This window comes from Anomaloglossus baeobatrachus, chromosome 4, assembly GCF_048569485.1.
Source record: "Anomaloglossus baeobatrachus isolate aAnoBae1 chromosome 4, aAnoBae1.hap1, whole genome shotgun sequence".
Classification (NCBI taxonomy): Eukaryota; Metazoa; Chordata; class Amphibia; order Anura; family Aromobatidae; genus Anomaloglossus; species Anomaloglossus baeobatrachus.
Genome location: NC_134356.1, coordinates 442,382,622 through 442,403,463, shown reverse-complemented (window position 1 = coordinate 442,403,463; position 20,842 = coordinate 442,382,622). Strand labels below are relative to the sequence as shown.

Genomic DNA, 20,842 nt, shown 5'->3' with positions numbered 1-20,842 from the left:
CCGCGAGACTTGAGGTGATATCACTGCAGGCATGAAACTCAGTGATGAGCGTTGACATTAGGTGTACAGTGGACTTCATCACCGCTGGTAATGATCTTGGCTAACCTCCTGATGTCGGCGCTCTTCATCACCGCAGCTGCTGACACTGCTGTGCGGACAGCTGCTGACACTGCTGGGAAGACAGATGCTGACACTGCTGTGCGAGCAGCTGCGGGGCTGGCGCGGTAGTGGGACACAGACTGCAGAGGAACCCAACAGAGGCAACAAGGAAGTGCTTCCGTGTTGCTTCAAGGGATTTTGCGGACTCATTGATTTGTATTGAGTCACGGTCCGCAATTGTGGAACAGAGGACATGTTCCATTTTTGACGGAACGGACATACGGACTCCGATGTGGTTTTTTTTTTTTTTTTGTTTTTTTTTTGTTGAAACTGATGGCACATGGAAGTGCTTCCGTGTGCCATCCGATCCTACACAAAGCACATTGAAAAGATGGTCTTGTCAGTAGGTCCGCAAAAAAAAGGAACTGACCAGGACAAATGGAACGGCCATCTGAATTAGCCCTAAAATGGCATGTACAAATAAGTGATTGACAAGGTGACAAAATCCTTTTATTCTTACACTGTCCGGTACTTTAATTATTCAGTTAGTTCTCAAAGATTTAACATTTGTATGGAATTGATTTTAGAAAGCCCACTTGTAGAGCCCTTCCTTATGAGAGGTCTTAATATATGACAAGATGGTATTTGTAGAGGCCTTCAGACATCTGATTCAACCAAGACATGATCATGAGATACCCTCATCATAAGGACGCCTTTATAGCCAAAGAATGAGAATCAAACGCTTTCTAGAAGTGTGAAATACGTTGTATTTTCTTCATTATCTTTTTTTGTGCTAAACGTAGAATGAATATTTACCATGGTAGTCAATGTAAATTGCCCTCTTGGTTAATAATCCACTCTTAATGACACCAATACGTGGAGATCCGTTTTTCTACTACCTGTCTTGTGCACATTGTAGATTAAAGGTTAATGATTGATAGCTTATTCCCGGAGATTACGGGGTTGTTTTTTTAGTTTTATGTTTTCTTGAAGACCTTGTAAATCTGTGTCATTTTTACTCTTTATTCCAGTGCATGGTAAGAGGATCCATGCACATGCTGGCCATGATGGATGCATTTGGTTCTCATTCTAAGCCTTTGTACGCCATTTTTCCTTACATTTAACACATCTGCATGTTTTCCTGTCTACTTGCTTTTGTCTCTTAATATCTCCAGCGCTCCATTTTTTGGCATGGGAATGCTTGTATATAACATGTCACCATGGCTTTGTGCACCTTTTTCTATACAATCCTGTGTTCATATCTTGCATATATTAATGTCCTTCTATTTCTAACACAATTTTTAGGTCTGCAGGAAAAGTGTGGCTCTATGGGAACTGGTTACATGGGCATGTCGTTCACACTTTAGTATCACACCAATATACACACAGTCATACAGGCTGAGATTGTGTTTTGCACGGACAGGTTTAAGAAGCACATCTGACCTCTTAAGAACACCTTCTCTCACACGCACTCACCTGTAGAGCCCAAAACACAAATGTAGTGCCACAATTGTAAAGAGTAGGCACACGGACTATCTGTTGGAGGACTCTTTTGGTTCCTCCTTGTTAGTAATTTTAAATCTAAGGTTCCTTTTTCCTTTCAGATATTCCTCGTCCGACACCCCGTACACCCCTCTCTGACCTTCAAGGTGTAAACACAATACAAGAAAGAACGCCACGGTAAGTGAATTCAGAGCCTGAAATACTTCTTTACTTACAGTCTATCCTCTGTAATGCTATTTTTTTGTATAGCCATGTTTAACCATCAGAATGCCATTTTCATTGAGTGAATTTGTGTTTTAGGGAAATGACGTGGTCAACAAGAAGACATCGCCTGTCATCCTCCAACTCTTACCTGGAGGGAGGTGGAATCTTCATCAGCTCCTCCACTTCCAATGTGAACAACAGTGATAGCAAACTGCTAGAAAGGGCCCATGGCATTCTTATGTAAGAGCACTCCTCAAAGCCAACAGCCTTGGTCACGGGGTCATTTTTAGAAAAGGATATATGTACATGAAAATGAGAGTCAAGGACATGTTTTACTCTCTTTATATCAGAATAAATGGGGTGGCAAAGCAGGGGCAAATGAAAATGGGAAGCATATACCATCTTTAGCTGAAAATAAGACAAGGTCTTCTATTATTTATTTACTTTTTTTGCTCCAAAAGATCTGCTAGGGCTTATTTTCAGGGAATGTCTTATTTCTTCATCGTTCCTATGGGAGACCCAGACCATGGGTGTATAGCTTCTGCCTCCGGAGGACACACAAAGTACTACACTAAAAAGTGTAGCCCTTCCCTCTGAGCATATACACCCCCTGGATAACCAAATATAGCCAGTTCAATGCTTTGTGTTCAGGAGGCACACATCCACACATGCATTCTCATCTGATTTTGATTTTTGGAAAGAGTTTGAAGAAAAGCGGGTCCAAGCCTGGACTCCCGGCATGTCCCTTCTCACCCCACTGTGTCGGCGGTGTTGTTAAGGTTGAATTCAGGGCTGGAGCCCTTCATGCCGTGCTCCTTCACCATCCCTCGGGCTCTGGCTTGAAGTGGGAGCCAGCACGGTTCTCCCTGCCTTGCAGGAGACCGGTCTCCATCCGCAGCCCTTTCAGGATCCTGCCGGACGCATCACTCACCCCTCAGGGACCTGGCCCTGCGTCTCACAAGCTAAGTATCTGAGACGTTATTATCGGGGGTCCCTAGTACTTTATTGTTGGGGAGAGTGTGCTGTGTATCTATTGTGACATTTCCGGCCGGTTCTCTGGTTTTCACCTGAGAACCGCGCCGATGGTGCCTGCTCGCCGGCCGCATCGTTAAATTTAGGCCCCGGCTTCGCCTGAGGCCTAGTTTCGTTTTCACTGCCCCTGCATGCCAATCATGCAGAGGGACAGTGCGGCTCCGCCCAGCGGCCGTTCGACACAGGGGAGGGACACTCCTCTCTGAGGTAATATTCCCTCCCCTGTATATCTCCTTGGCCCTCCGGATCCCGCTCTTAGAGTAGGCCCCGCCCCCTCTCCTCGCTCCGGCGCCATTTTATCAGCGTTCTTATGCATGTCTGCATAAACCACATTGTGACAGCGATCGGCACTGGCCATCTCTCTGGGGGTCCGGGCTGTGGAATCTGGAGGGCACAGAGATGTCCCAATGTCAAACGGTCTGGCAAGCCACAACCCCCGGTTGTGGACCTGCTTATATACTCTGCGTATATACTCTGCTGGGGGTCATTCTGGCTCAGAGCCCCCACTTCAGCAGCATGTCTCACACGAGGAGCAAGGCTGCAAGGCTGTACTTAATATGCACTGCATGTAGGCTCGTACTGCCTGTACTGAGCACATAACCACATTGTGATTCCTGCTCTAACATGCTGGTGCCTCAGCCTGGAGTCTCATCCCCAGTGGTCCCTCCGGCTGCTCCGGCTCCGGTGGCTGAACCCCCGGCTTGGGTAGAATCCCTCTCTCCAGGGGACAGATGTCCAGGACACTGCTGAGCATGCATCAGCCCCCTTCTAAGGGCGCTTCTGCTGCTACGGCTCGCTCAGCAAAGCTCACAGAGGATTCTTCATCTGGCTCAGACCCCGTCCTCCTAAAATGGAGACGCAGGGTCCCCTTTCCTTCCTCGTCCCGCGGCTCTGATTCACGAGCTGACTCGCAGGACAAGGAGGATGCCTTTACTGGGGGCTCGGACGCTACCTCCATGTACCCCATTGATCTGTCCGAAAGTGACGCAGATGCTAGTGATTTGATTGCGTCCATTAATTTTGTACTGGATCTCAATCCGCATGTATCAGGGTAGCTCCCCTCTCTGGCAGAAAAGCATCAGTATACCTTGCCTAAGAGAACAAGGAGTGTGTTCCTTAACCACTCCAGTTTTCAGGCCACTGTGACCAAGCCCAGAGCCTCTCCTGACAGACGCTTCCCAAAGCGTGGTTCTGATGACCGTTTTCCGTTTCCACCAGAGGTGGTCAAGGAGTGGGCTCATTCACCAAAGGTAGACCTTGGACACCCTCCGGTGTCTAGACTCTCAGCCCGGACAGTTGTTTCAGTGGCTGATGCCAACTCTCTTAAGGATTCCACTGACCGCCATCTGTATATGAGGCGCCAGGGGCCTCGTTCTCCCCATCTTTTGCAGCAGTGTGGGCTTTCAAAGCCATCTCTGCTTCTCTAGAGGAGATGCATTCCCTCACCAGGGACTCTATGCCCGAGATGGTTGCCTTAACTTCCAGGCTTCAGCCTTTTCATCCTATGCCATGTCTGCCATGCTGGGTTCTCCGCACTGCGGTGGCTTCGGCCAATTCTCTCGCTATCCACAGGTTCTTGTGGCTTCGAGAGTGGAAGGCAGACGCTTCTTCAAAGAAGTACCTTGCTGGGCTCCCATTTGCTGGGCCCAGGCTGTTCGGTGAACAACTGGATGAAATTATTCAGGAAGCTACTGGCGGGAAGAGTGCTTCCATGCCACAAGCCTGTCCAGGGCAGGAACCAGTCGAGGTTTCGTTCCTTTCGTTCCTCCAACTGGTCGTTCTCTAAGCCCTCGGCCTCGTCCACTAACTCAGCCAAGGACCAAAAACCCAACTGGCGCACGAAGCCGCGTCCTCAGAAGACCGCAGGAGCTGCTGCCACTAAGTCAGCCTCCTCCTGGCTATCTGGCCGCGCCAGCAACGTCCTTGGTCGGTGGCAGGCTCTCCCGCTTGGCGACATGTGGTTTTCAACACGTCTCCGATCAGTGGGTGCGGGATATCATCTCCCACGGCTACAGGATAGAAATCTATCCAGCCCGCCAAACAGATTTTTTTTCTGTCAACTCCCCCCTGCTTCAAGGCCGCCGCCTTCTCTCAGGCCGTGGCATCCTTGCAGGCCAACGGAGTAATTGTACCGGTTCCCGCTTGGGAACGGTTCAGAGGTTTCTACTCAAATCTCTTCCTAGTCCCCTAACGGGACGGTTCCTTCCGGCCCATCCTGGATCTCAGGCTTCTCAACAATATAAAGGACTGGCACATGACTTATTTCTTCCAAAAACAATACTAAGGACCAGGGGGCACTCACTGCGAGTGGAAGAAAAGCGATTCCGACACCTAAATAGGAAAGGGTTCTTTACAGTTAGAGCGGTCAGACTGTGGAATACACTACCACAAGAGGTTGTAATGGCAGATCCTATAACAGCTTTTAAAAAAGGGCTGGATGATTTCCTCAGTACACAAAACATTGTTGGTTATAAATGACTTAGTGACTAAATGTAGAACTGGTGGAGGAAGGTTGAACTAGATGGACCTAGGTCTTATTTCAACCTAAGTAACTATGTAACTATGTTCAGGTGCGGCATTTTCGCCTGGAGTCTCTGCGATCAGTCATTGCCTCAATGACCCAAGGAGATTCCTTGCATCCTCGACATCAGAGATGTCTTTCTGCATGTGCCAATTGCAGTCTCACACCAGCATTGGCTACGTTTTGCAATCAGAGAGGAACATTTCCGATTCGTGGCTCTTCCCTTCGGGTTAGCCACGGCCCCTCGAGTATTCATCAGGGTCATGGCAGCTGTGGTTGCGGTTCTGCACCTCCAAGGGTTGGCATCCCTTTTCCTGGACGGCCTTCTAGTCAAGGCTTCATCCAGTGCAGACCGTCAGCGGAGTGCTTCGCTCACTCTCGCCACTCTAGTCCAATTCGGGTGGCTTGTCTTTTTCCCAAAGTCCACTCTGACTCCGACCCAAAAGCTCACGTACCTAGGGATGCAGTTCGAGACTCTGCCGGCACTTGTGAAGCTGCCCTTAGTCAAACAGCAGTCCCTTCACTGGCGGTGCGCTCTTTGCTGAGGCCCCGCCGTCATTCCATCAGGCACCTAATGCAGGTGCTGGGTCAGATGGTGGCGGCAATGGAAGCGGTTCCCTTGCCCAGTTCCATCTGCGTCCTCTGCAGCTGGACATTCTCCGCTGTTGGGGCAAGCGGACTTCCTCCTTGCACAGGTTAGTGGCTCTGTCGCCACAGGCCAGGGGCTCCCTTCAGTGGTGGCTTCGGCCCCTCTCTCTTCAGGGACGCTCCTTCCTGGCCCCGTCCTGGGTGATCCTCACCACGGATGCCAGTCTATCCGGCTGGGGAGCAGTATATCTCCACCACAGAGCGCAGGGCACTTGGACTCCGTCCGAATCAGCCCTCTCGATCAATGTGCTGGAAATCAGAGCTGTGCTTCTAGCTCTCTTGGCCTTTCACCAAGTTGGCGGGCAAGCACATTCGAGTCCAGTCAGACAACGCGACAGCGGTTGCCTACATCAACCACCAGGTCGGAACACTCACCGCCTGGCAATGTTGGAGGTTCAACACATCCTTCAGTGGACGGAGGACTCCAAGTCCACCATATCCACAGCCCAGGCGTGGAAAGCTGGGAGGCAGATTATCTCAGCCGTCATACCGTGGACAGAGGCAAGTGGACTCTGCATTCGGCAGTGTTTCGGTCACTCTGCCGCAAGTGGGGCTCCCCGGAAGTGGATCTTCGCTCCCAAGATCCTCAGGCCTTGCAGCGGACGCGCTGGTTCAAGATTGGTCCCAGTTTTGTCTGTCTTACGTGTTTCCCCCTCTAGTTCTTGCCCAGAGTCCTGCGCAAGATCAGAATGGAGGGCCGTCGGGTCATTCTCATTGCTCCAGACTGGCCCAGGCGAGCTAGGTACCCAGACCTGCTCCATCTGTCCGTAGAGGCGCCGTGTCATCTCCCGGACCGTCCAGACCTTCTCTCACAAGGTCCGCTTTTCCGCCAGAATTCTGCGGCTCTCAGATTGACGGCGTGGTTCTTGAGTCCTGGATCTTGACCACTTCTGGTATCCCTCCTGAAGTCGTCTCCTCTATGACTCGGGCTCGGAAGTATTCCTTGGCCTTTTCCTTGCCGACCCTCCTGTCCTTTCTACAGTCCGGTCTACAGCTAGGACTATCCCTCAAGGGACAGGTCTCGGCTCTGTCAGTGTTGTTCCAGCGGAGTATCGCCCGGCTGGCTCAGGTGCGCTCCTTCATGCAGGACGCATCCCACATCATTCCGCCTTACCGGCGGCCTTTGGATCCCTGGGACCTTGATCTGGTCCTCACGGCCTTCCAGAAACCCCCCTTTGAGCCTCTTAGGGAGGTTTCTTAGTCTCGTCTTTCACAGAAAGTGGTCTTTCTGGTGGCCATAGCTTTCCTCAGGAGAGTCTGATTTGGCTGCGCTCTCTTCGGAGTCACCTTTTTTGGTTTTCATCAAGACAAGGTGGTTCTCCGTCCGACTCCGGACTTTCTCCCTAAGGTGGTTTCTCTTTTCCACCTTAACCAGGACATTTCCCTGCCTTCCTTTTGTCCGGCTCCTGTTCATCGCTTTGAAAAAGCGTTGCATACTCTGGATCTGGTGCGGGCGCTCCGGATCTATGTGTCTCGCACCGCTGTTCTTAGGCGGTGCACCTCTCTTTTTGTGCTGACCACAGGTCGGCGTAAGGGCCTCTCGGTTTCTAAGCCGACCCTAGCTCGTTGGATTAGGTCGGCCATTTCTGATGCCTACCAGTGTACTCAAGTGCCTCCCCCGCCGGGGATCAAGGCACACTCGACCAGAGCTGTCGGTGCCTCTTGGGCTTTCAGGCACCAGGCTACGGCTCAGTAGGTCGGTCAGGCTGCCACTTGGACTAGTCTGCATACCTTTTCGAAGCACTACCAAGTGCATGCTCATGCTTCGGCAGATGCGAGCTTGGGCACATGCGCCCTTCAGGCGGCTGTCGCCCATTTGTGAAGTTAGGTTTCGCCTACTTCTCAGTCTTCTGTTTATTCCCACCCATGGACTGCTTTGAGACGTCCCATGGTCTGGGTCTCCCATAGGAACGATGAAGAAAAAGAGAATTTTGTTTACTTACCGTAAATTCTTTTTCTTATAGTTCCGTAATGGGAGACCCAGCACCCTCCCTGTTGCCTGTTGGCAGTTTCTTGTTCCGCGTGTTATCACCGGCTGTTGTTGTAGACAGAGGCTCCGGTTGTTCCGGTTCTTGCTCTATCTCTACTTGTGGGTGGATACTCTCCTTCAGCTTTTGCACTAAACTGGCTATATTTGGTTATCCAGGGGGTGTATATGCTCGGAGGGAAGGGCTACACTTTTTAGTGTAGTACTTTGTGTGTCCTCCGGAGGCAGAAGCTATACACCCATGGTCTGGGTCTCCCATTACGGAACTATAAGAAAAAGAATTTACGGTAAGTAAACAAAATTCTCTTTATTTCCCCCTGAACAACAATCCACATTTATTCTTGAACAAAAAAATTAACATTTATTCAAATATAATCATGTCATCTCATTCTGGAACACCAACATTTAGTGTTACTCTTATTACTGGTTCAGATGCACATTTTCTAATCTGATCTACTTTTTTCGTGGTGCAGAACCAGACCTACAGTCGTGGGTACATACCATGTTTATAAAGCTTTAAAATTACCTGCTTAAATTTATTATTCTCTTTGTACTGCTAAGTTCACCCCCTAAAAGAATCGCACTTACAAGAGACCACAGAATTAGAGTTGGCAAGTTAATGGTCTCTCACACGCAAATCTGCATCTCTGTCAGGTTCCCCTATGTTCTCCAGTGGTTGGCTCCCCCTGGTGACTGGAAGCAGTATCACTCCCATGGATTGATACTGGTATCAGATCTGTTTGTGAGAGCTGCAGTGCAATGAAGCTGGAACAGTGAGAGACCTGGCAACAACGCAGATCTGTGTGTAAGAGCCCATCCACTATCTGCGCTTGCTAATTGTAATTGGGGTCTAGTGAGTGATTTTTTTTTTTTTTTTTTTTTTTTTTTTTCCCCGTGTGTGTGTAGGGGGGAGGAGTGTGCTTTTTTCAGGGGTGTCTACTTTTGTTGATAAAGAATCCTTGTATATTCTTTAACTTTCTTAGCTGCTTTTACAGTTCCTCATGGAATGGTAACTAGGGCGTATTTTAGAAATAGGGCTTATATTTTTACATACTAAAAAATCCCAAAAAATCCTACTAGGGCTTATGTTCGGGGTTAGTCTTATTAAAGCAGTTAGGGGCTAAAACTGAAGTAACAACCAAAAGACTCTAACAATATTATATATTGATTTATTCACAGGAGAAACAAGAACACAAAATCTAAACCTTCTCTTCCTAAGGTGAGTGAGAATGAATGACCGCTGCTCTGAGCTGTGTTTCTGTAGTGTATATACTGTATACGAAGTTCTCTGCTATATCTGATATTATTCTATTCTTGTGTAATAAAGTATCCTTAAAAGAAATCGCATTTATTGTATTCTCTAAGGATTTCTCTGCGTAAAATCATGTTCTTTTCTCTGTATGAAACCACAGCACCTATTGGATGTGAAGTCTCTGAAACATCTGTCTAATCTCACTCTTCACGATCGCATTACCAAGACGTTGCTGCATCTTCATAAGAAAAAGAAGCCACCAAGTATTAGTGCGCAGTTCCAGGTACAACTCTATAAATGCTGAATCATCGATCTTTGTAATATTTCTTAGAAAAAATGCCATTTGTGGCCATTCCAAGAGATTTTGAAAGTTGTCACTTCTCTTTTTCTACTTTTAGGCATCCTTAAACAAGCTGATGGAGACCTTGGGGCAGGCAGAACCTTATTTTGTAAAATGCATCCGATCTAATGCAGAAAAGGTAAACTGAAATATGGAAATCCGTTTTTTTGTTTTACATACAGAGCCACCTAATACTGATTTTGTTTCTTGTGTATTTATTGTATACAGGTTGTCCACTGCTCGGATAACCCTTTCTTAAATATTTTATTCCCGATTTATAAAATAAAGATCCCTTAGGGATGTGCCCACGATCAGGACTCGCTGCGTTCATAACACAGCAAGTCCTGACCTGCGGGGCCGCATGTCTCCTCCGCAAGAGAACGCAGGAGGCCACAGCTGACTGTGCCCACTATCCGGGTTCGGTGTGCTGCGGTCTCTTGCTTGTTTTCTCCCTATGGAGGACAAATGCGATTCCGCAGCAAGCAATTGACATGCTGTGGTCTGGAAAGACGCTTCGCAAGTCAGTGTTTGCTGAGGGAAAAAAGAAGCACAGTGGGCACGGGATTTCTAGAAATCCATCCACTATGTATAACTACTACACTACTGTACAATGCAGCGTTTTAGACGCAGCTGAAGCATGCTTCGTCCAAAACACTGCAAATGCTGATCGTGGGCACGCAGCCTTATACTCCCCTCCCATAACAGCACTTTTCCAATGATGTTGGCGCCGTGTCTCCCGAGGCGCGTGAGACCTTGATATGTTACTTGAGCTCTGCAGACAATCAACGGCCGCTAATGGGCTGCAAATCTCACTCTTCTTTCAGAGATTGGTCTGATGGAAGTGTGAGCAAATCAGTCCATAAGTGAGACCATGCGCTGACATTGCTGGAGTGACACCAGTTTGGGACGGCAGTACCTGTTATTTCTTTGTCGCTCCATTGGGAGACCCAGACAATTGGGTGTATAGCTTCTGCCTCCGGAGGCCACACAAAGTATTATACTTTAAAAAGTGTAACCCCTCCCCTCTGCCTATACACCCTCCCGTGGATCACGGGCTCCTCAGTTTTATGCTTTGTGTGGAAGGAGGCACACATCCACTCATGCATTCTCATATTAGTTATGTCGGTTGGAAGAAAAGAGGGCCCCCACGGGGCCCCCGGCATGTTCCCTTCTCACCCCACTACGTCGGCGGTGTTGTTAAGGTTGAGGTACCCATTGCGGGTACAAAGGCCGGAGCCTCATGCCGTCTCCTTCACCATCCCTTAGCGGCTCTGGGAGAAGTGGGATCCTGAACGGTCATCCAGTTGCTGGGACCGTGCTCCCTCCGCAGCCCCTGTGGGAATCTGCCGGACCGGAGTCTATTCAACCTCAGGGACCGGGCCCTGCAACTCTAAGGTACTCTGTGTCCCCATTGGGGAATGTGCAGGAGCGCACCTTCTTCCCGGACGCTGCGGCAGCTGCTGAATTGAGAAGACCGGCGGACTTCCGCGCCGACCGTGCCTGCTTGTCGGGCGCGGTCTCAAATTTAGTCCCCGGCTTCATCGCGGCCTAGTCGCAAAAATCCCGCCCCCGGGCCTGCCTGTCAGGGGTAAGGGCGGGACTGCCGACCTGACGTCGGATGTGAGGGCTGGAGCATCCTGCATGTTTCCTCCCCCCTCACTGATCACTGTGGGGACCCCAGATTCCCGCACTTTCCTGGCGCCGCCCACAGCTCCACTCCTCCCCTGAGATCTCCGGCAGCCATTTTTTGGGCATTCTGCCGGTGGAGGATTCTCAGGAACAGCTCTGCAGCTCCAGGGGACCTAAAGCTGGGAATCTGGAGGCACACACTCCGCTTGTTAGCGGTCGGTAAGCCACACCGGTCACCCGGTGCTGGTCCCCCCTAGGGTGCCGGAATAGATACGTATTTATATATATATATTTCTGTTCGGTCGGGCTGTATACCCTGTTTTTGCCCATATACCCTCAGTGATCATTCTCCTAGGAGACAACAGCATGTCGTCCACAAGGAGCAAAGCTGTTAAGGCACAGGGGTTTTTTGCGGCCTGTACCTCTTGTGGGGCTATGTTACCTGCGGGTTCCACCTACCCTCACTGTGAGCAATGCTCGACCCCTGTTTCACTTGCTCAGCCGGAGCCTCGGTCACTAGTGGACCCCTCGGCTCATGTAGACCCCCCTGCTCCCCCTGTCCAGGCGCCAGGGACAGAGTTCTCCTCTTTTGCTGAGAAACTCTCTGAGTCACTTTCACAATCCATGGCTCAGTCTATGGACAAATGGTCTGCCAAGCTGCTAGAAGCTTTGCAGTCCAGACCGGTCCTTACACAGGCCCCGGCCCCTGTTGGATCGTCACCTCCAGGCCCCGCTCGGTCCGAGCCGCAGCGCGCTCCCAGGTTGGACCCTAGGTCCCACGCGGAGGACTCCTGCCAGGACCACAGTCCTAGACAGGCTAAGCGGGCTCGCTGGGAATCTTCCCCGACTTCTTCACGCTGCTCGGGTTCCCAGCTTGAGGACTCTCTGGAGGACGAGGCGGACGTCGCAGCTCAGGGTTCTGACCCCGACGTCGCCCTTAACCTTGATACACCTGAGGGGGACGTATTAGTGAATGATCTTATCTCGTCCATCAACCAGGTGTTGGATCTCTCTCCCCCGTCTCCTACTGTGGAGGAGTCGGCGTTTCAGCAGCAGAAACACCAGTTTCGGTTCCCCAAACGTACACGTAGTGCGTTCTTCGATCACTCTAACTTCAGAGACGCTGTCCAGAAGCCCAGAGCGGTTCCGGACAAGCGCTTTACTAAGCGCCTCACTGACACGCGTTACCCCTTCCCCGCTGAAGTCGTTAAGGTGTGGGCTCAATGTCCCAAGGTGGATCCTCCAGTCTCTAGATTGGCGGCTAGATCTGTGGTATCGGTGGCAGATGGCTCATCGCTAAAGGATGCCACTGACAGGCAGATAGAGCTCCTGGTGAAGTCCATCTATGAGGCCACGGGCGCGTCTTTTGCCCCGGCCTTTGCAGCCGTGTGGTCACTCCAAGCTATCTCGGCTTGTCTGACTGAGATTAATGCTGTCACACGTAATTCTGCTCCGCAAGTTGCGTCTTTGACTTCTCAAGCGTCAGCTTTTTCTTCCTACGCCATGAACGCAGTCCTAGACTCGGCTAGCCGTACAGCTGTGGCATCCGCTAACTCTGTGGCAGTCCGCAGGGCCATGTGGCTGCGCGAATGGAAGGCAGACTCTGCCTCCAAGAGGTTCTTAACCGGTTTGCCGTTTGCTGGCGAACGCTTGTTTGGCGAACGATTGGATGAGATTATTAAGGAATCCAAGGGAAAGGACTCATCCTTACCCCAGTCCAGACCTAAGAGACCTCAACAACGGAAAATACAATCGAGGTTTCGGTCCTTTCGTCCCTCCGCCAAGCCCCAATCCTCTTCGTCCAGCAGGCAGGAGAAAGGCCAGAGGAACTCCTATGCGTGGCGGTCCAAGTCACGTCCCCAAAAGGCCGCAGGAGGCACTGCCTCCAAGGCGGCCTCCTCATGACTCTCGGCATCCCCTAACCGCATCCTCGGTCGGTGGCAGGCTCTCCCGCTTTGGCGACGCCTGGTGGCCACATGTTCAAGACCGATGGGTGAGAGACATTCTGTCTCACGGTTACAGGATAGAGTTCAGCTCCCGACCTGCGGCTCGTTTCTTCAGAACCTCTCCGCCCCCCGCTCAGGCCGACGCACTTTTTCAGGCGGTGGACGCTCTGAAGACAGAAGGAGTTGTGACCCCCGTTCCCCTTCAGGAACGTGGTCGCGGCTTTTACTCCAACTTGTTCGTGGTGCCAAAAAAGGACGGATCATTCCGTCCCGTTCTGGACCTCAAACTGCTCAACAGACACGTGAGAACCAGACGGTTTCGGATGGAATCTCTCCGCTCGGTCATCGCCTTGATGTCACAAGGAGACTTCCTAGCATCGATCGACATCAAAGATGCTTATTTCCACGTGCCGATCGCACCCGAACATCAACGCTTCTTGCGTTTCGCCATCAGGGACGAACACCTTCAGTTCGTGGCATTGCCTTTCGGCCTGGCGACAGCCCCACGGGTTTTCACCAAAGTCATGGCATCCATCGTGGCGGTCCTACACTCTCAGGGCCACTCGGTGATTCCCTACCTAGACGATCTCCTAGTCAGGGCCCCTTCTCGGGTGGCGTGTCAACACAGCCTTACAGTCGCTCTGACGACTCTCCAGCAGTTCGGGTGGATCATCAACTTCCCAAAATCCAAGTTGACACCGACCCAGTCACTGACTTACCTCGGGATGGAGTTTCATACACAGTCAGCGGTAGTCAAGCTACCGCGAGACAAACAGCTTTCTCTGCAGGCAGGGGTGCAATCACTTCTTCGGAGTCAGTCACACCCCTTAAGGCGCCTCATGCACTTCCTGGGGAAGATGGTGGCAGCGATGGAGGCAGTGCCGTTCGCGCAATTCCATCTACGGCAGCTCCAATGGGACATTCTCCGCAAATGGGACAGGAGGTCGGCTTCCCTCGACAGGAACGTCTCTCTTTCCCTTGCAACCAAGACGTCACTTCAGTGGTGGCTCCTTCCCAATTCTCTATCGCAGGGAAAATCCTTCCTACCCCCAACCTGGGCTGTGGTCACCACGGACGCGAGCCTGTCAGGGTGGGGAGCGGTTTTTCTCCACCACAGGGCTCAGGGAACCTGGACTCCGATAGTCTTCCCTTCAGATCAATGTTCTGGAAATAAGGGCAGTGTATCTAGCCCTATTGTAAAGAGAATCCCAGCACTCAAATTGAAGACGGGGAATTATGCAAAAGTGAATTTATTGGCTAGTACGCTGCAAAAGGAACCTAACCAGAGCAACAGCACCAACGTTTCGGCATAAAGCCTTTCTCAAGGTCGTTGCATCACTGGTCAGAGTACGGAAATACGGGTCTCGGAGGACAACCGGAGGATTGCAAATAATGGTAAGGTTCCACACGTTTTTGCAGGGTATGCTCATGGGTGAAGGGGTGACAGGATCACAATGGGAGGTGAGAGGACGCCTGCAGTGTAGGTCCGGGACTGGCATCAGTGGCAGGGAGAGAGGCTGCAGCGGCGTCTCCCTGCCACTGATGCCAGTCCCGGACCTCCACTGCAGGCGTCCTCTCACCTCCCATTGTGATCCTGTCACCCCTTCACCCATGAGCATACCCTGCAAAAACGTGTGGAACCTTACCATTATTTGCAATCCTCCGGTTGTCCTCCGAGACCCGTATTTCCGTACTCTGACCAGTGATGCAACGACCTTGAGAAAGGCTTTATGCCAAAACGTTGGTGCTGTTGCTCTCGTTAGGTTCCTTTTGCAGCGTACTAGCCAATAAATTCACTTTTGCATAATTCCCCTCTTGTCTTCAATTTGAGTGCTGGGATTCTCTTTACTATATGATTCTTGATCCCTTTAGCACCTCTAGTATATGTGGTGAAGCCTGTAATTTCTCTATATTTATCTAGCCCTATTGGCTTTTCAGCGGTGGCTGGAGGGCAGGCAGATCCATATCCAGTCGGACAACGCCACTGCCGTAGCATACATCAACCACCAAGGCGGCACTCGCAGTCGTCAAGCCTTCCAGGAAGTCCGGCGGATTCTGCAGTTGGTGGAAGCCACAGCCTTCACCATCTCCGCAGTTCACATCCCGAGCGTAGAAAACTGGGAAGCAGATTTTCTCAGTCGTCAGGGCATGGATGCGGGGGAATGGTCTCTGCACCCAGAAGTGTTTCGAGAGATCTGTCGCCGCTGGGGAACGCCGGACGTCGATCTCATGGCGTCACGGCACAACAACAAAGTCCCGGCATTCATGGCACGGTCTCAGGATCACAGAGCTCTGGCGGCGGACGCGTTAGTTCAGGACTGGTCGCAGTTCCGACTGCCTTTTGTGTTTCCTCCTCTGGCGATGCTGCCCAGAGTGTTACGCAAGATCAGGTCCGACTGCCGTCGCGCCATTCTCGTCGCTCCAGACTGGCCGAGGCGGTCATGGTACCCGGATCTGTGGCATCTCACGGTGGGTCAGCCGTGGGCGCTTCCAGACCGCCCAGACTTGCTGTCACAAGGGCCATTTTTCCATCTGAATTCTGTAGCCCTCAACCTGACTGTGTGGCCATTGAGTCCTGGCTCCTAGCGTCTTCAGGGTTATCTCAGGATGTCATTGCCACCATGAGACAGGCCAGGAAGCCAACGTCCGCCAAGATCTATTACAGGTCTTGGCAAATCTTCTTATCCTGGTGCTCTGATAACGGTTTCTCTCCATGGCCGTTTGCCTTACCCACTTTTCTTTCATTCCTCCAATCCGGAATGGACAAGGGTTTGTCACTCGGCTCTCTCAAGGGCCAAGTATCGGCGCTCTCCGTATTTTTTCAAAAGCGTCTAGCCAGGCTTCCGCAGGTCCGCACGTTCCTGCAGGGAGTTTGCCACATAGTCCCACCTTACAAGCGTCCGCTGGAACCCTGGGATCTTAACAGGGTGCTAACGGCTCTTCAGAAACCACCTTTCGAGCCGCTGCGGGATGTCTCTTTATCACGTCTTTCGCAAAAGGTGGCCTTTCTAGTGGCAATTACATCACTCCGGAGAGTGTCTGAGCTTGCAGCAGCGCTATCATGCAAAGCCCCCTTCCTGGTGTTTCACCAGGATAAGGTGGTTCTGCGTCCGGTTCCGGAATTTCTCCCTAAGGTGGTATCTACTTTTCATCTCAATCAGGATATCTCCTTACCTTCATTTTGCCCTAATCCAATTCACCAATTTGAAAAGGATTTGCACTCTTTGGATCTGGTGAGAGCACTCCGGCTCTACGTGTCTCGCACGGCGCCCCTGCGTCGTTCAGATGCGCTCTTTGTCCTTGTCGCTGGCCAGCGCAAGGGTTCGCAGGCTTCCAAGTCAACCTTGGCTCGGTGGATCAAGGAACTGATTCTCGAAGCCTACCGTTCTTCTGGGCTTCCGCTTCCTTCAGGGCTGAAAGCCCATTCTACCAGAGCCGTGGGTGCGTCCTGGGCATTGCGGCACAGGGCTACGGCTCAGCAGGTGTGTCAGGCAGCGACGTGGTCTAGTCTGCACACTTTCACGAAACCCTATCAAGTGCATACCTATGCTTCGGCAGACGCCAGTCTAGGTAGGCGAGTCCTTCAGGCGGCGGTAGCCCACCTGTAATAGGAGGGCCGTTTCGGCTCTTGTTATTGAGGTATTCTTTTACCCACCCAGGGACTGCTTTTGGACGTCCCAATTGTCTGGGTCTCCCAATGGAGCGACAAAGAAGAAGGGAATTTTGTTTACTTACCGTAAATTCCTTTTCTTCTAGCTCCTATTGGGAGACCCAGCACCCGCCCCTGTTCCCTTCGGGCTGGTTGTTCTTTTGTGTACACATGTTGTTCATGTTGAATTGTTCTTTTGGTTCATGGTTCAGTTCTCCGAACATCCTTCGGATTGAATTTACCCTATACCAATTCATAAGTCTTCTCCTTCCTGCTTTTGCACCAAAACTGAGGAGCCCGTGATCCACGGGAGGGTGTATAGGCAGAGGGGAGGGGTTACACTTTTTAAAGTGTAATACTTTGTGTGGCCTCCGGAGGCAGAAGCTATACACCCAATTGTCTGGGTCTCCCAATAGGAGCTAGAAGAAAAGGAATTTACGGTAAGTAAACAAAATTCCCTTTTATTTTAGACATGGGAGTATATTATTGGACCGGCCCTTTAACAGTAAATATTAAACAGTCGTTTAAACCTGGATTTCCTTGGTGTACATAATTCACAAGAGATGACCCTATATTAGGATTGAAATGCTATCCCCTCTGTGCTTGGTTTTAATCTTAGACCATCAGTGTTTCAACACTGAGCGTTGTAGTAACTTGGACTCTCTCTAAAAGAACAAATGGCTTTGGCTTTCAGATTTCATGGATAATACTTTGTCCACACAGTTGTAATCTAGAGCATAGCCAATGTAATTCTTTCCTTTAGTTGAAGAAGGTCTTTCATTTTTTTCGTACTAATATTACAGACTTTCTCCACCCAAAATGTAGCACCTTAATCAATCATAAGGACCTCCTCTCTGACATACACAACATATATCAATTTCCAATTCTTTTTTACCCGTAAGCTACTATAATCCCACAGGACGTTGCTTCTCCACAGATCAAGAACATGGTGGTTATTTGGAGATCCACCCTTTTATCATTTGTAATGTAGTGTTTAGTAACTTTGATGCCAGATGGACGCATTATTTAGTAACACGAGTGTGAAACCGCTTTTACAAAATGTTACAATGATCGTTTCTAGAAACAAAGTAGGAAACTGTTCATAATCACAGCACAATATTAATCTATTTTTACTCTCTTTTTGCAGGTGCCTTTGCGTTTCAACGACTCATTAGTGCTCCGACAACTTCGCTACACGGGAATGCTGGAAACTGTCCGAATTCGCCAGTCTGGTTATAGCTGCAAGGTTCCCTTCCAGGTCTGACCCCACAAATGCTTTTCAGATGTCCAGTCACATGTAGCAAATATATATGAGGGCGTATTTCTCATAAATATATGGTATTTATGATGGATCTACATCATGGGACTAGGAGAGAATTATGAAGGAAGACGGGCACCATTACAATAGAGGTGACAGCAGGGTTTGATATATAGAGCATTGTTTACCTTGCAGGGAACTTGTCAGGTTGATTTGCCCTTTCTGGGGGAGATGTAAAGTAGTGACTGACCTGTAGATCTTACGGTCTGTCACTTATGTTTGCAGCATCCAGTGATGTGTCCACTATGGAGGCAGGAGTCTTATTCCTCATATGCCCGTTCCTCCCACCCATCCATTTCTTAAGTTGCTGATTGACAGCTTTCTGCCTATGAACAGTAACTGGAAGAAAAATCCAGCCAGTGACAGGGGCACATATCAGCACATATAACGGACATGTTGCTGCCCACTATAATACACAAAATGCCAAGAATCAGCATGTCTGTCACTACTGCCTGAGAGCAGCATAATCCAGCTTGACAATACAGTATACATAATGATTGACACAACAAACAGGTCCTAACTCAATGGCCGATAAATGGTACATTCTCTAAATGGGCTATAGTTAGCAGTGGGGTACCGCAGGGATCTGTGCTAGGACCAAGTATTTTCTTTATCGTTCCTATGGGAGACCCAGACCATGGGTGTATAGCTACTGCCCCCGGAGGACACACAAAGTTACTACACTCAAAACGTGTAGCTCCTCCCTCCTAGCATATACACCCCCTGCTAGCCAGTCCTAGCCAGTTTCTTGCTTTGTGTCAGGAGGATCCACACACACACATGCATCCCTTTTTGATTTTTCATTTTTTACAAAGATTTGGAAGAAAAGCGGGTCCACTGGACCCCCGGCATGTCCCTTCACACTCCCCTGGCGGCAGTGCTGTTAAGGTTGACTTCAGGGCAGGAGCCCTTCATGCCGCGCTCCTTCAACATCCCTTAGGGGCTCTGATTTGAAGTGGGAGCCAACACGGTTCTCACTGCCTTGCAGGAGACCGGCCTCCATCCGCAGCCCTTGTGCAGGACCCTGCTGGACGGAGCACTGACCCCCACCCCACAGGGACTGGACCCTGCGTCTCAAAGCTAAGTATAGAGACGTTTATTCAGAGGGTCTCTCTGCATGTGGGGCACTTTTATTGGGGGGGACAGTGATTGCTGAATAATGCTGCTCTGTTTACTGTGTTTCCGGCCGGTTCCACAGTTTTTACTGAGAACCGCGCCGATGAGGCCTGATTTTCGGCCGCATGCATAACTTTAGGCCCCGGCTTCAGCCGCGGCCTAGTTTCGTTTCGTTCCCCTGCATGTCAGGCATGCAGGGGGACGCTGCAGAGCCGCCCGCCGGCCGCTCTGCACAGGGGAGGACGCTCCGTTTTGAGGTGATGATTCCCTCCCCTGTACATCTCCTTCGCCCTCCGATTCCCGCTCCTGGGTTAACCCCCGCCTCCCCCCCCTCACTCTGGCGCCATTTTCCAGCGTCTTAGTACACTGGTCGGCGCTAGCTGCCCTGCAGCACAGGGAGGGAATACTGGCTGAGGGTCCAGGCTTGGAATCCGGAGGGCACTCATGATATGGCCTGATAAGTCACAACCCCTGGTTGTGCACTTTTTATACACTCTCAGGCATTCTGAAGGAGTTCATTCTTTATCATAGAATCTCCTCCTCAGCAGCATGACACTCTCAGGCATGCTGAAGGAGTTAATTCTTTATCATAGAATCTCCCCCTCAGCAGCATGTCTCACTCTAGCAGCAAAGCTACAAGGCTGTACTCTACATGTGCTGCATGTAACCTCATATTGCCTGAACCGGCACACTGTAATGGTTCTTAGGTGGGAGTCCCCCCAGGCTGAACCCCTGTCTTGGGTATTCTACGCATGCTGGACAGAGCCCCCACCTCTGCAGCATGTCTCACAGAGCGAGGCTGCAGGCTGTTTCTTTATTTTCCACTGCAGGTAGTCTCGTACGGCTATACCGAGCTCCTAACCACTGTGGCCCCTCAGCATGGGGGCTCATTAATGGTCCCTCCAGCTGCTCCGGTTTTGGTGGCTGACCCCCATAGGATTCCTATTTCCAGGGGTCGGCTGTCCCGGCATCTGCTGAGCATGCAGTTCCCCTCTCAGGGCGTTTTCTGCTCGCTCGGCCAAGCTCACAAGGGACTCTCCTTCTGGGCTCAGACCCCGTTCTCCTGACAGGGAGACGCAGGGTCCCCTGTCCTCCCCGTCCCGCTGCTCCGATTACGAGCTGATTCACCGGACGAGGAAGATGTCTCTACCGCGGACACGGACGTTACTTTATGTACATTGATCCGTCCGTAGGTGACGCAGATGCGAATGATTGGCTTGCGTCCATTATTCTTGTGTCCGCCTGATCAGGGGAGTATTCCCCGCTGGCAGAAAGGCACAGTTTACCTTTAGCAGGTCAAGGAGTGTGTTACTTAACCACTCCAGTTTTCAGCCCGCTGCGTCCAAGCCCACAGCCTATCCTGCAGACCCCACAGCGGGGTTCTGCTGCCTGTCTCCCCCTCCCTTCAGAGAGGGTAGCCACTCCGGTCTAGACTGCCCGGTTAGTTGTATCAGTGGCTGACTGCACCTCTATAGGATTCTACCGTACATTAATTTCGTACTGGACCTCACTCCGCTCTGAGATGAAGCGTGTTTCTGAGGACTGTGTTTCCCCTGTCCACCCATGGTGGTCAAGAAGTGGGCTCATTCACTTCAGGT

At 50.7% G+C, this 20,842-nt stretch overlaps 1 protein-coding gene across 5 annotated transcripts in view; it reads left to right on the top strand.

Moving 5' to 3' along the window:
• The window catches only part of MYO9A (myosin IXA), a 235,568-nt gene that overhangs the window by 97,196 nt on the left and 117,530 nt on the right, over nucleotides 1-20,842 (top strand). For all 5 annotated transcript variants that reach the window (XM_075345532.1, XM_075345530.1, XM_075345533.1 and 2 more), the window contains 6 exons: nucleotides 1,704-1,779; nucleotides 1,903-2,046; nucleotides 9,174-9,213; nucleotides 9,407-9,529; nucleotides 9,645-9,725; nucleotides 17,958-18,068. In XM_075345532.1, coding sequence (XP_075201647.1) covers nucleotides 1,704-1,779; nucleotides 1,903-2,046; nucleotides 9,174-9,213; nucleotides 9,407-9,529; nucleotides 9,645-9,725; nucleotides 17,958-18,068 — 575 coding nt within the window. The remainder of the gene's footprint in view (nucleotides 1-1,703; nucleotides 1,780-1,902; nucleotides 2,047-9,173; nucleotides 9,214-9,406; nucleotides 9,530-9,644; nucleotides 9,726-17,957; nucleotides 18,069-20,842) is intronic.